Here is a 13268-nt window from a genome sequence, read left to right as displayed (position 1 = left end):
CCTGGCTGTACTTTAGGCGGTAGAGTGATTATTCAACAGGGTTATTAAATGAGTCCAACACAGGAAACCTTGAGTAGTTTAATGTGCTCAGATGTAGTAGAAGTTTCATGATCATAAAGAAATAAAGCAAGCAGGGCAAAACATCAAGGTCAATTATCAGCATGCGTCTGGAAATGAGAAGAGGCTGTTTGGATACTTTGACTTCAACCATCAAATTCAAAAACCCCTCCCTTTGGTGACCCGAGTCAGAGAGTTAGGAAATCATCTTTACCTAGGCCAGAGTTTCAACTCATTCCCCTCTCCTCAGCCCAGGTTCCCAGATCTGAAAACAAAGCTTTTACATTTTTTTTTCCTAAAAACTCAGACTTACGTTTGGACTTCACCCCCGTCTTATTCATATGCTCAACCTGCAATTCCTTACAGACGACTGGCATAGTAGGCCTTGTTGAAAGATGCTTTCCTAGTCCCTGGTTTGGCTGACTACTGGTTCTCTATCCTCTCGCCTTTGTGGCTCACTGCTGTACTGCGGACAACACTAGAAAATCTTATTTCACTCCCTTAACCAAGATCTTCTTCACAAAAATATCAGTTACAAAACGCTGGGTAAACTTTTTTTTTTTTTTTAAAGCTGAAAAGGCAGTTTCAGGTAGGACAGCCCCTGCCTTTATTTCAGCCTTTTAAAACAATGTTTCCTGCTTATGAAATAGATGCTCCTTTTAGTAAACTGAAAACTACAAAGGTTAAAAAAAAAAGAAGAAAATAAACCTTATCCGGAATTCTACCACCCAGAGACACCAGCGGTACCAGTTGGGGATCCTACATTAATCTCTCTGAGGAAGTGCAGATATACATGGTGTCAGGCCTCCTGGGAGAAGCTTCACCCAACCCCAGGGGAAAGGCTCACTGCCATCTTTTGTGTCCCAGGAGTATCCCGGATAACAGTCTCTCAACACTTGTAAGCTGTGTGCCCCATGTTTACTCAGGGCCCTGCTCCTCCTTCCAGGACGGGATGGAGCTCCTTAAGGCAGGGACTGTGTCTCGTTCACCTTCAGATCCGGAGCTGAACACAAAGTAGGTGACCAGTCCAAAAACATAGAGAAATTCCAGGTTTCCAAAAGCCACAGCAAGGCAAGATTTCAGGAATGCGTCAGGTCAGCTGAACAAGAAGTGAAGCAGCCTGTTCTTCTTGCCAGAGGTTTAGGGCAATCAGGCAATGAAACAGTCTAGGCAAGAATGTCGTGCCCAGGGCAGCTGGAGCCTCTGTCTAAAGCCCCCTCTTCCAGGCTGATTTCCCCAGTATGTACAAGTACTGGAAAATCTACCGAACCAGACAGGCAGCCCCACAGCTTTTGGTCTTAGGTCTCTGGGGGTCAGCTGTCAGGATGCGGCAGATTAGAGGCTTCATCAGAGAGAACCCCACATAGGAGATTTTATAATTCCAATCTCATCACGTACAACAGGGAGGCAAAGAACACGGGCTATTGAAGTTGGTGGCCACCCTGCCGGCAAATTGAGTTTTTCAAGTAAGTGCGAGGCCAGGTCAGTATACGGTTCTTGGATAAGAAGCAGCTCTTGAAGGATCCTTCAAAAATGCATTCTGGGCCTTCTGTCAGCAGAATCCCCAAAGCCTTGGAAATCCGATGTCTCACCTGCATATCAGCGGGTCACCTCCTGATCGTCTCACCACGTCTTCAACCAAGGCAGAAATGCAGGTGTCAGTGTTTTGGTCTAACTTTTGTTTAGGTAAGAATTTTCCTGGCCCTTTGAGTAACTGTAGTCTTTGTCGCTCTCTGAGCCATTGTCTAATCTATTTTTTTCCTTGTAAGTTAAAAAAACATTTTTCTAAAAATATCAATTATAATTCAACTAGATATATTACCATTTATAAAAAGGTAAAGACTTCTTGGGCTTTCCTGGTGGCACAGTGGTTGGGAGTCCACCTGCCAATGCAGGGGACATGGGTGCAAGCCTTGGTCCAGGAAGATCCCACATGCCGCGGAGCAACCGAGCCCATGAGCCTGCGCTCTGGAGCCCACAAGCCACAACTACTGAGCCCGTGCGCCTAGAGCCCGTGCTCTGCAACAAGAGAAGCCACTGTGATGAGAAGCCCATGCACCGCAATGAAGAGTAGCCCCTGCTCTCCTCAACTACAGAAAGTCCGCACGCAGCAATGAAGGCCCAATGCAGCCAAAAAAAAAAACCCAAAAAAATCAAAAAGGTAAAGATTTCTAAAAATATGATGTCTATTTTTTATTATGAAAAACTTTTTATTATGAAAAATTTCAAATAGCTAAAAAAGCAGACTAGCAGAATGAACTTGCACATGTCAGGAGGTTTCAACAATGATCAAGCCACAGACAATCAAATCTATCTAGTCTCATTGCCCTCCCACTTCCACACACCAGCTAGGTTACTTTAGAGCAGAGTATAAATATTATATTATTTTATCCTTAAACATTTCAGTCTGTATCTCTAAAAGATAAAGCTTCCTTAAATAAAAATAACCACAATACCATTATCACACATAAAAAAATGAGCAATAAATCCTTCATATCAAATAGTTATGTTCACAGTTCCCCAAATTGTCCCGTAATTTTTTTTGTATGGTTGGTTTGTTTGCATAGGGAGCTGTGAGCCAATTTGGCTTTCCCAGTAGTTGTAAGAGTTAGGGACGGGCTGAAAGATGAAGCTTGTAGGACACTTTGATAGTCTGAACTAGAAGAATCCATTAGGTGGTCATTCCAGCCAACAGTCAAGAAGTAAGCCTCCTAAAGTGTTCAAAACACGTTACAACTTTCTTCCCAAAGAGCTAGACAACTGTTAAATTTTTTCTCTATGCCAATACTGAAATACATTGAGAACACACACACACACACACACACACACACACACACACACGTTCTCCTGGTACCACAATCTATTTCTACTCTGGATTCCATTTCACTACTCAATCCATTTCACACTCCACAACCCCACGTGGTTGCATTCCTAACTTGGTTTAGATTACTAGCTTAACCCAACGGCTGAAGGAAATGGGGGAACGGTATTAATCTTCGCAAGTTGGGGCTTAGTAACTATAACATGCAGATATAACAAGTTTAAATGACACAGCCTCTTTTTTTCCGCTAGATCCAGAACAAATTTCAGGCTAAGTACCTCATTTTATTACATCCTCTAACAAGGAAAGGCCACAAGGAAGCAAATGTCCAGAATACTAAAGAGAAATGCAGAAATACTGAAGAAATAATAGTATTTCTCTTTAGAAATACTAAAGAAGCAGAAAAAGAATCTGATTTTACTATGAGACAGTGTATCCCCAGAGGCTAAGAGAGGAGGAAAAAAAAAAAAAGACAGAAGGAACAAACTTGAGCGTGAATATCCCAAACCTTGATAAGCCTCAAAGACTTGATCAATAAGATATTAAGTGTCAAAGTGCTTGATACAAATGTAGGCATATGATGATCAAGCACTCCTTGATGGTATGAAGGCTGCAGACAGACGTGGGCAATAATAATAGAAAGAGGGCTTCCCTGGTGGCGCAGTGGTTGAGAGTCCGCCTGCCGATGCATGGGACATGGGTTCGTGCCCCGGTCCGGGAAGATCCCACATGCAGTGGAGCGACTGGGCCCGTGAGCCATGGCCGCTGAGCCTGCGCGTCCAGAGCCTGTGCTCCGCAACGGGAGAGGCCACAACAGTGAGAGGCCCGCGTACCGGAAAAAAAAAAAAAATAATAATAATAGAAAGAACAACGATCATTCTCAGAGTAATCAGCACATGTGCCCCAAAGCTGTGACCCCTGGGCTTATAGCCACGGCTACTGCCAAGTGTGCACAGCACGTTTCAGCTCACCCAGCTTAGCCCAGGTATAGCTGGTCCCCATGCAAGAAAAAAAGAGAAGCTTCCAGTTGGGTTCCTTGGACCAGCAAAGGCAGCCTCAGGGCCCAGCTAGCCAGGAGACTGTGGCCAGCAGGTCGTGGCCCACGAGCTGAATTCTCAGAAAGACCTTTGAGGAAAACCCGACAGCGCCTAGAGCGTTTCCGTGAAATCCATGGCACTGAGACCCACCTGAGGTGGGGCTGCAAAAGGCTGCTGATGGACTCATCTGCTTAGTTCTACCACATCCTGAACTGAAGGGTTTTAAACTCTTAACCTCACTGCACTGCCTGGCCCTTTATCAGGAAAATTGGGAACAGATAGAATCAGAAACCACAGCGACACAGGCAAGAATGGACACAAGTTAAAATCTGCTTTGGATTATCACACTGGAGCCAGGATTTCTAGCCTGGTAAATCAGATGCCTGAGCACACAAAACCCCTGGCTTTTTCCTAAGAGCAGCAGTTCTGTCTTCTGTGTGGAATAAGAGTTCCAAATTCCAGGAAGACATGTTCGCAAGTAACCAGAACATCTCTGCTTTGAATGGAATGGCAGCCCGGAGCTTGCCCTGAGAGAGGCAGTGGTATCCTCAGGAGGGCCAGGGACGTGACTCAAGGAGGAAGCTACTGGGCTCAAAGGGGCCTTTCTTCCTCTTTTCTTAGCCTTCTGTGGACGGAGAGGATTTCCTCTCATCAGAGGGAACTTAGTCTGGGAGTTATTAGCAGGGGACTTAGGGACGTCTCAGCATGCATAGAAGCCCCTCTGCCAAAAGAAAGCCACAGTGCTGACAGGAAGAGCAAGGACCCCTACCTGTGAACCTGGAGTTGAAGGGAGCATTTGGCAATGACTCCAGGGCTATAGATTATGGAGACCAATTTGTACCCCCCACCCCGGGTATTAATAGGCATAAAGGGCTCCAAGGAGTCCAAAGAAACTTCCCACCTAGGACAGTCAGAGGTCACAGCAAACCAAAAAGCAGTACTGATGACCTAATGTCCACCTGTGCTTGGGCCTTTCCTGGTGAAACGGGTTAGGTCTTCAACAGGGGCGAGGTGGGCTTGGGGGCAGGGCTCGGAACATTGGCCCTACTTCAATAACAGCAATGGTGCTGGTTGTTTCCCGTACTACATTTATTTCTCAAGTTTTATGGGAACAAAGGATCTGGGTATCCCTTGATCAGAGGAGCAGATCAGAAGGCAAATTTTTCTCGTCATCTTGGGACTCCCTGAGAGCCATGAAGATGAGCTCTTCTTTGGGAAGAAGAGGAAACTGGGTTCGCTTCATCATGATTTTTACAACTGGGGAGACTGACTGGGCCTTTCTCCAGGCTGTGTTTGGAACAGTGGTTGGTGATGTTGAGGAGAGACAGGGCTCCCCTGCCCCCAGCCCTGGCCACTCACCTGAGGGACACAGACAAGATCCTCTCCATCTCGATTCTCCGCTTCAGCACCTCCTTCACAAGGCCCTTGTCTGGACCCTGCTTGACCTTTTCTCGTCCAATTAAGTACAAGCATTTTGGAGTAAGAAGCAAGTCTCGCTTTACGCTCTGTAAGGAGGGGTGTTTGAAAAAGTGTCAGAGTGACAATAGTCCACACAAAGGGCATCTGTGACCAGGTGAAGGGACGCTGCTTTAGGTAGTGAACTTTCACTACCATCGGATGGCCATTCCATTTATCATCTAAGTCCCTCGAGAGCAAAAGGGGACACTGTTCATGATTCTTAGGTTGACATATGTAAAATCGCTGATACTTGACTCTCTTTGACTTACAAAAATGGCAGACCATCAGGTAACACCTAAGGTATCAGGGCAAACCAACACATAGGACGACCCTACCAATGATCTGCTACGGAATGTTTCTCTCTCAGGGATCTGTGCATATATAAATTTTGTGAGCCCATGAAATTTTTACTTTTTCAAATGGATAAATTTTCATTTCAATGCCAATCCTTAAAAATCTAATATAAACATACTGCATTATACTCAAACACTACTTAGAGACTTAAGCACGCGTGTTTGCATTCAAATCGGCCCCCAGAGCAGCTGGTACCGTACTCGGGTCGTAAGGACTGATTTGGTTTTGGCAAAACAACACCATCCTTCTTGTGAAATTAATATTGTTATTTATTTTTTTTCCTGACCAAAAAAACAAACAAGAACCAACACACATAAAAAGCTCTTAATGGGCCCATAAGCTATTGTGGCTTCATATTTCACTATTAGGGTCAAGATTTTATCAGGCAAAAGAAAATGTCTGTGGAAAGAGGTAAAAAAAAAAAAAAAATCAGCTGGCCCCCAGTGGCTCTGTGAAAGCCCTGCATAGTCATTTGCTCAGGGAAAATGGGTAAGAACACTTCACTTTATATTCTGAATCTTTTGATCCAATGAGTCTACTCCTATCAATTTATTCTAAAAGCATCAGAAGACAAATGCACAAAGACATGTGAAAGGATGCTCACTGCATCCTTTTATTTACCATGGTTTAAAAAAAAAAAAAAAGCCCACTGAGAACAGATTAATGAGAAACTGGTTAAAAATATAGTGAAGTGGGCTTCCCTGGTGGCACAGTGGTTGAGAGTCCGCCTGCCGATGCAGGGGACACGGGTTCGTGCCCCGGTCCGGGAAGATCCCACATGCTGCGGAGCGGCTGGGCCCGTGAGCCACAGCTGCTGAGCCTGCGCGTCTGGAGCCTGTGCTCCGCAACGGGAGAGGCCACAACAGTGAGAGGCCCGCGTACAACAACAAAAAATAGTGAAGCAACTGTTGAATGGGATACCATGCAGCTTAACAAAATGATTTATATTGACACATCTATTAATATGGAAAGTTCTCCGTGGCATATTTTAAGAGCAAAACAACCTAGGACATAAACCAGCATGTAAGGTAGATCTCATTTTTGTAAAACTAAATATACAAATGTATGCCTGCAAAAAAAGTTCTAACAGATACACACAAAATGTTAACAGTGATTGTTTCTGGGTACAGGTGGCTACTTTTCTTTTGGCTTATCTGCATTTTCTAAATTTGTCTACGATGAGCATGTTCTGTTTTGGTAATCAGAAAAGCAAAATTACGAGTTATTTATTTATTTTTTTTTTTGTGGTATGCGGGCCTCTCACTGTTGTGGCCTCTCCTATTGAGGAGCACAGGCTCCGGAGGTGCAGGCTTATTGGCCATGGCTCACGGGCCCAGCCGCTCCGCGGCATGTGGGATCTTCCCGGACCGGGGCACGAACCCGTGTCCCCTGCATCGGCAGGCGGACTCTCAACCACTGCGCCACCAGGGAAGCCCGACGAGTTATTTTTAAAACTAAGGAATCTGTTTGGTGACTCTCAGAGGTGGGCAGTCAGCGTGTACCTTGAACCTCCTGTCATACTTGGTCACCGTGTCCGCAAAATCAATCTTCTCTCTCTTGCCCACAAACTGCTGGAGTTCCGGGTGCTCTTCCATCCCTATGTAGTCCCCGATGAAGTTCCTGTTAATACTGTTTCTCCTCCTCTCCTTCTTGTTCAACAGGAGGTCAGAGGCTGCAATTCCCAAAAGGGCAGAGAAGGGGGAAGGATCAGCCCCCGAGAAGGAGGAAAATGCTCAGTGTGGAAAGACACAGAGAAACTCGAAATGAATGCAAGGTTTTAACACACGACATTACATGCAAAGTAAAATGAACTTGTAATTCGTCTAAGTTCAAAAGTATTCTTAGATTTGGTAAATTCATGAAACAAAATGACTACAATACCCTCTTCTCTCATTTGGACATATTTCTTCCGGGCCACAAATTTCCTCCATGATTTCTGTATCACTCGAGCATACCCATCGTACTTTCGCTCTCTCATTTCTTCTAGAAGAAAGAGCTGTGAATATAGAGAAGACCGATGTGAGCCAATTCACAGGACCTGAACATCACTTTTTTGGGTATTTCAGGGACACTCCGTTTAGCCGAGGACATAATGGAAGGAACTTCTCAGACTCATAAAAAACAAAGGTGAAAAAATGTGTTTATGATCACTATAGCTTTTATATATACATAGTCTTTTAATATAATATATATTATAATACTATAATATATTCTTTTAACAAAAAACATAGTGGAAAATAGCTGGATCTGAGTGTATTCACTTGGATCTTAATGACGGTGTCTGCCCTGCCTTGTTCATAACCTCTGTGAGAATCAAATGAGTGATTCAGCACTTATCTACTTATTTCCCACCTCGATCCAAAGAGGATATTAAGTGGCTTCATCAAATGAGCTCGTGGAGGCAGTTGTCTAGTGCTGCCTATAGCCTCTTACTAGAATTTTCCAGCTTTTGCAAGAGCAGAGGCTGTGCTGCAGTGGAAAGAGGGCTGCCCTCCTCTTGGGTCCATGGAAGTATAGACTTCCTGCCTCACAGAAATCTCCAAGGAGTCACTGGGGCAGGGATAATAACCAGTGACTGGAGCTGGACTTAAGATGTGTTAGCTAGGACTTAGATTCACCGAGAGGGGCTGGAGACTGTTTTAGTTAAGGGCTCATATCAGACACCGGCAGGTGTTGAGACTCAGGCCACCTTAACGATGAATACTGATTTCTGCACCCCACTCAACAAAGCTCTGGAATAATGAAGATGACAGCAAGCAGCTGTAATGAACCGAGTGCCCACTACAGGTCAGGAATCATTCTAGATGCTTTACACACATTCTTTCATTCAACCACTCCACAACTACATGAACCACGTATTTGTGTTATCTCCACTTTACAGATGAGAACACTGGAACTAAGATTGGGTGGGGCTGGAAAGTGAACCAAGGTCTTTGGACGAACAAGTCTTTCTCTGTAAATCTGCATCTAATCAACTCGTAAAATGGTGGGAAACTCTCATTCACCTAGAAAGTGGTTTACATGACTCTCTAGGAACAAAAATAAAACGGACCAATAAAAACCCAAAGTAATGATGATGAATGTCATTGTTAAAATGTTCCAGAAGTAAACAAGTGATTTGGTTTGAAGGCAGCTGGGCTTGATTTGTTGTCTCTTGTTTGTCTGCGTCTGTACCCTGGAGACACATCGATCTCCCCCTGACACTCAGCTTCTCCTTCTCACATCCCCAGCTGTGTCAAAACCACATCTCAAACTCAAAATACCAAGAGAGGGGCACTTCATTCCACAGCCATCAGTGCCATATACAATATGCACAAGGAACATAGTTCCAAAACAAAAGACTTTTAACAACTGGACAGAATGTTTAAAATCTGAGCCCCGCGGTCGCGGTCGGTCGCCTGGAAGATTATCTGTTGGTGTTTCTTATCTTGTGTGTTGGATTGCTGGGTAAGTCTTGTTTTCTTCTTCTTTCCCAGAACTATTTTGGGAGTGTCATAGAAAATACACTTGTGACTCAGAAAGGATGAAGACGCAACCAGTTCCCAGCTTCCTATAGACTAGTTCAAAGATTATCTGGTTTTTAGGTTCTTTCCGAAAGCCATACGGGTTAGAAATCAGGGAGGTTCAAGAAGAGAAAGAGAGAGAGGGAGAGACAGAGAGGAAAAAAAAAAGCAAAAATCATGGACACATGTAACAAATAAACTAAACCAAACCAAACCCTCTGGTGCCTGATGTCTAATGTGGGTTCTTAAAAGCAAATGGGTTACTTTGTAAATTCAGCACATTTACTATAAAAATCAAGGCGAGATCACAGGGTAGATTTTTTTTTTTTGCGGTACGCGGGCCTCTCACTGTTGTGGCCTCCCCCATCGCGGAGCACAGGCTCTGGACGCACAGGCTCAGCGGCCATGGCTCACAGGCCCAGCCGCTCCGCGGCATGTGGGATCTTCTCAGACCGGGGAACGAACCCGTGCCCCCTGCATCGGCAGGCAGACTCTCAACCACTGTGCCACCAGGGAAGCCCCACAGGGTAGATTTTTAAAAACCATTTTTCTTTTTTTGGCCTCACCATGCGGCAGGCAGGATCTCAATTCCCCAACCAGGGATCGAACCCGTGCCCCCTGCAGTGGAAGTGTGGAGTCTTCACCATTGGACCGCCAGGGAAGTCCTTAAAAACCAATTTTTGTAAAAGTATTTGCAATGTCAGGGCTAGATGTGGATGGATGAGTGATGGCGGTGGGGAGAGAGTAGTGATGATGGGATTTGTGTGCATGTGTAAAAAGATGGGGGAGAGGACAGGCAAGTGATGGTAAAAAGCAATTGGGAGGAAGACACGGAGAAGAAAAACCAAAAATAAATCTTGATTTCTGAAGTAAAATCTCAAAGCTCAACTGAATCAGAAAAAAAAGTGTGAAAAATATTGAGGCTGTTTTTGTGAAAATTTAGCAAGTCAAAAAAGTAAAAGTGGGTATAAAACAACAGAAGAGTTCTCCATTGTACCAGTAAATCACTCCATCCTGTTTTAGAAAGAACAGGAACTGTTCTGTGGGTTGCTTAATGGTGTATGACACAACATTTTCATTTTATAATTGGAAATGAAATTACTGTGAAGCTACAAATAACTCAGAGTGGAAAATGCTACCACAAACTTTTCATAAATGGGTTCTATCGACGTGTGCCACTTATTTATTTAACAACCTTTCCGGTTCATAAAGCCATTCAGTCACAACCATTAGCATGTCTGATCTAGGGCTGATCCTGTGAGGCAGGCAGAACAGCAGCCACGGGGCCCGTTGTAAAGGAGAAAACTCACTGCGAGACCAGAATTTGCCTAGAGTCAAGTGTTTCCATTATGACCAACACTGCAAGTTCTCATGGTATTTCCCCTTGATATGGTGACTAATTTTGCCAAATTCACCAAAGACTCCTGAAATGGAGTCTTGTGATTATTACAGGAACCTCAAGAAATGGTGATGCCCAGCCCCGGTTAGTTCCAGCAGTTTCTCCAACTTAAAAAGGAGTATCTGGGCTTCCCTGGTGGCACAGTGGTTGAGAGTCCGCCTGCCGATGCAGGGGACACGGGTTCATGTCCCGGTCCAGGAGGATCCCACATGCCGCAGAGCGGCTGGGCCCGTGAGCCATGGCCGCTGAGCCTGCACTCCGCAACGGCAGAGGCCGCAGCAGTGAGAGGCCCACGTATCGCAAAAAAAAAAAAAAAAAAAAAAAAAAAGCATCTTGGTTAGTTGCTAATAAAACTCTTAAAAAAAAAAGGAGTATCTTTGGGATTTCCCTGGTGGTCCACTGGTGAGGACTCCATGCTTCCACCGCGGGGGGCACGGGTTTCACCCCTGGTCGGGGAACTAATAACCCGCATGCCACCCAATGCGGCCAAAAGAAAAAAAAAGTGTCTTCATTCCACAGCCCCAGAGCTATGGGGCAGAAGAACTGAGGGGCTGGGTTGGGTTCCTGTTCAAACTGAGAACTTCCTGTGGACGGATATTCATCAGGCTCAGAGTGACCACACCCTCATCAGGAAGATTAAGAAGTTCCACTAAATTAATCTGTGGAGGTCTGGTAAGTTTGCAAATTGTTAAACCTGTATGTTTGAATTCCTTACTGGTAAATATCCCTGTCCTTTAAGCCCAGAGATTTCTCCTTCTACATACTAGTCCCCTGAAAGTCCTTTCCGGGCTTCCTCATGGTCTTCAAGATACAGTTCTGGGAATTGTCCCTCCCAGGCTCTTCCCCCTTTAAGGAGGAAGCCTGGGCCTGTGTGACACAACCTGCTTGGTGTCACCCGGGTGAGGATGTAGGTTCACCCAAGCCTCCTTTGTGGGCAAAGAAGTACCTATTAGCTTAGGCACTACTGGACACTAAAAATAACTACTGGGCTCTTCCTATGAGCCGCTTTCCTCATGAGGCTCTGACTGCACAAAAGCACACAAAACACTCCCTGACCTTAAGGTGATGATGTCTAGAGTGGGAGAGAGACTTTAAGTAAGAAGAGAAAACAGCTTCGTATCCATGCTGAGGGCTCTGGGGTGTGGAGAATGGCCTATGCTTAGACTGGGAGCAGTGGAAAGCCTTCTCTGAAGAGCCCACATTTAAGGCAAGAACAGCAGGATGAGGAAAAGAAGTCAGCCACGCCACGGGGAGGGGGCCGACAGGGGCTGCGGGGAGAGGGGTGGCCCTGAGGAAACTCACAGACTCGGGGGCTTTGACGAACACTTTGCTCTTCCCGAGCTGGAACTGGTCACTGTCCATGTTGACGGACTGCAGCAAGTGGAGGACACCTTGTTTCTCGTCCCCTCTCCACGAAGGCCAGGTGGCTTTGGTCAGAATGGCGTACCTGTAAGGACAATGAGGGAGAGGAAGATCAGGCTCAGCCTGGACCACCCCCGAAAGGCAATCGGTGCTGCTAGGGTCCTGGCCATCCCCTCACCTCCCCTTCCAGGGCTCAGGGATGGACCTCGACAACCGCAAAAATCCACTGGGTCCGGACTGCCCACTTCAGAGCTGCCTCCTAACTCCTTCCTTATCTGACCATTTCCATGCTAAGGCCCTGGAGGAAATCTGCTTTTCCTTTCTACCACTGTCTAAAAATAGCATTCCTGAAGGTCACCAATGACACTCTTCCAGCAAAATCAAACGGTCTTTTCTCGATACCAATTTCCCCTGATTTCTCAGGAGTACTTAACAGTCAATGTGAAGAGTTTTACAAAGCTCCCCATAAGCAGCTGTTATGATTACGATGGATCAACTTTCATCTTTGGAGTTCTCCGCATCTTGAGTCAGGAGGCCCTGGTGATCTGGTCCTTGGCTATTCTCCAATCTCGTCTCCCTACTGTCCTCCGGCTCACCACGTTCCTGGGAGGATGGCCTCTTCTTCATGCACATTCAACACTTTCCCTCCTCAGAGCCTTCACCCATGCTGTTCCCTCTACCAGGTGTGCTGTTCTCCAAACTTCTCAGGTGGCTGGCTCCCACTCAGGGGGTGCTCCCCTTCAGTGACACTTCAAGAGAGGCCTTTGGGGTAGACCCAGGTGAAAATTGTCCCTCTGCTATTCTCTCTCATAGAAAATAGTATTTTTCCTTAAGAGCATGTATCATAATTCATAATGATAGTCATGTTTGCACCTATTTGGTTAATTCATGCCACCCCCATGGGGACAAGAGCTCTGTAAATGGGTGCTCACCCTGCACATCTGGCACCTTACACAATGCCAGGAACACGGCAGTAAGAACTAACATGAAGGGCTCCAACACTATAGGGTGCGTTCTGCATCAGGTGCTGTTCTTGGTGCGTTAGATCCTTGATCTCATTTTATTCCTACAGCAACCTCATCCAGTTGGTCTTTCCATTTTGCAAAGCAGGAAACACAGGCAACTAGAGACCCACTCAAGGCTACTTAGCTAGTAGGTGTCATAGCTGGGATTTGAAACCCAAGCTGTTTCTTTCATGACGGCACTACATACAAGGCATGGATTGGTATACAGGGAAATATTCCCTTTAAAGATGATACAGTCTACTACCCATGTCT

At 45.5% G+C, this 13268-nt stretch overlaps 1 protein-coding gene across 1 annotated transcript in view; it reads right to left on the bottom strand.

Annotated features, from left to right (window-relative positions):
• Nucleotides 1-13268, bottom strand: part of MYO1E (myosin IE) — a 204865-nt gene that overhangs the window by 26407 nt on the left and 165190 nt on the right. Inside the window, exons 19-22 of the mRNA XM_024735250.1 lie at nucleotides 11932-12076; nucleotides 7609-7723; nucleotides 7230-7399; nucleotides 5275-5420 (exon numbers count right to left, since the gene is read on the bottom strand). Of these exons, the coding sequence (XP_024591018.1) occupies nucleotides 5275-5420; nucleotides 7230-7399; nucleotides 7609-7723; nucleotides 11932-12076 (576 nt within the window). The remainder of the gene's footprint in view (nucleotides 1-5274; nucleotides 5421-7229; nucleotides 7400-7608; nucleotides 7724-11931; nucleotides 12077-13268) is intronic.

The sequence above is a fragment of the Neophocaena asiaeorientalis genome, unplaced genomic scaffold (genome assembly GCF_003031525.2).
Source record: "Neophocaena asiaeorientalis asiaeorientalis breed wild unplaced genomic scaffold, Neophocaena_asiaeorientalis_V1.1 scaffold264, whole genome shotgun sequence".
Taxonomy (NCBI): domain Eukaryota; kingdom Metazoa; phylum Chordata; class Mammalia; order Artiodactyla; family Phocoenidae; genus Neophocaena; species Neophocaena asiaeorientalis.
The sequence above is the reverse complement of the archived record's forward strand: the minus strand, read 5'-3'. Positions and strand labels throughout refer to the sequence as shown.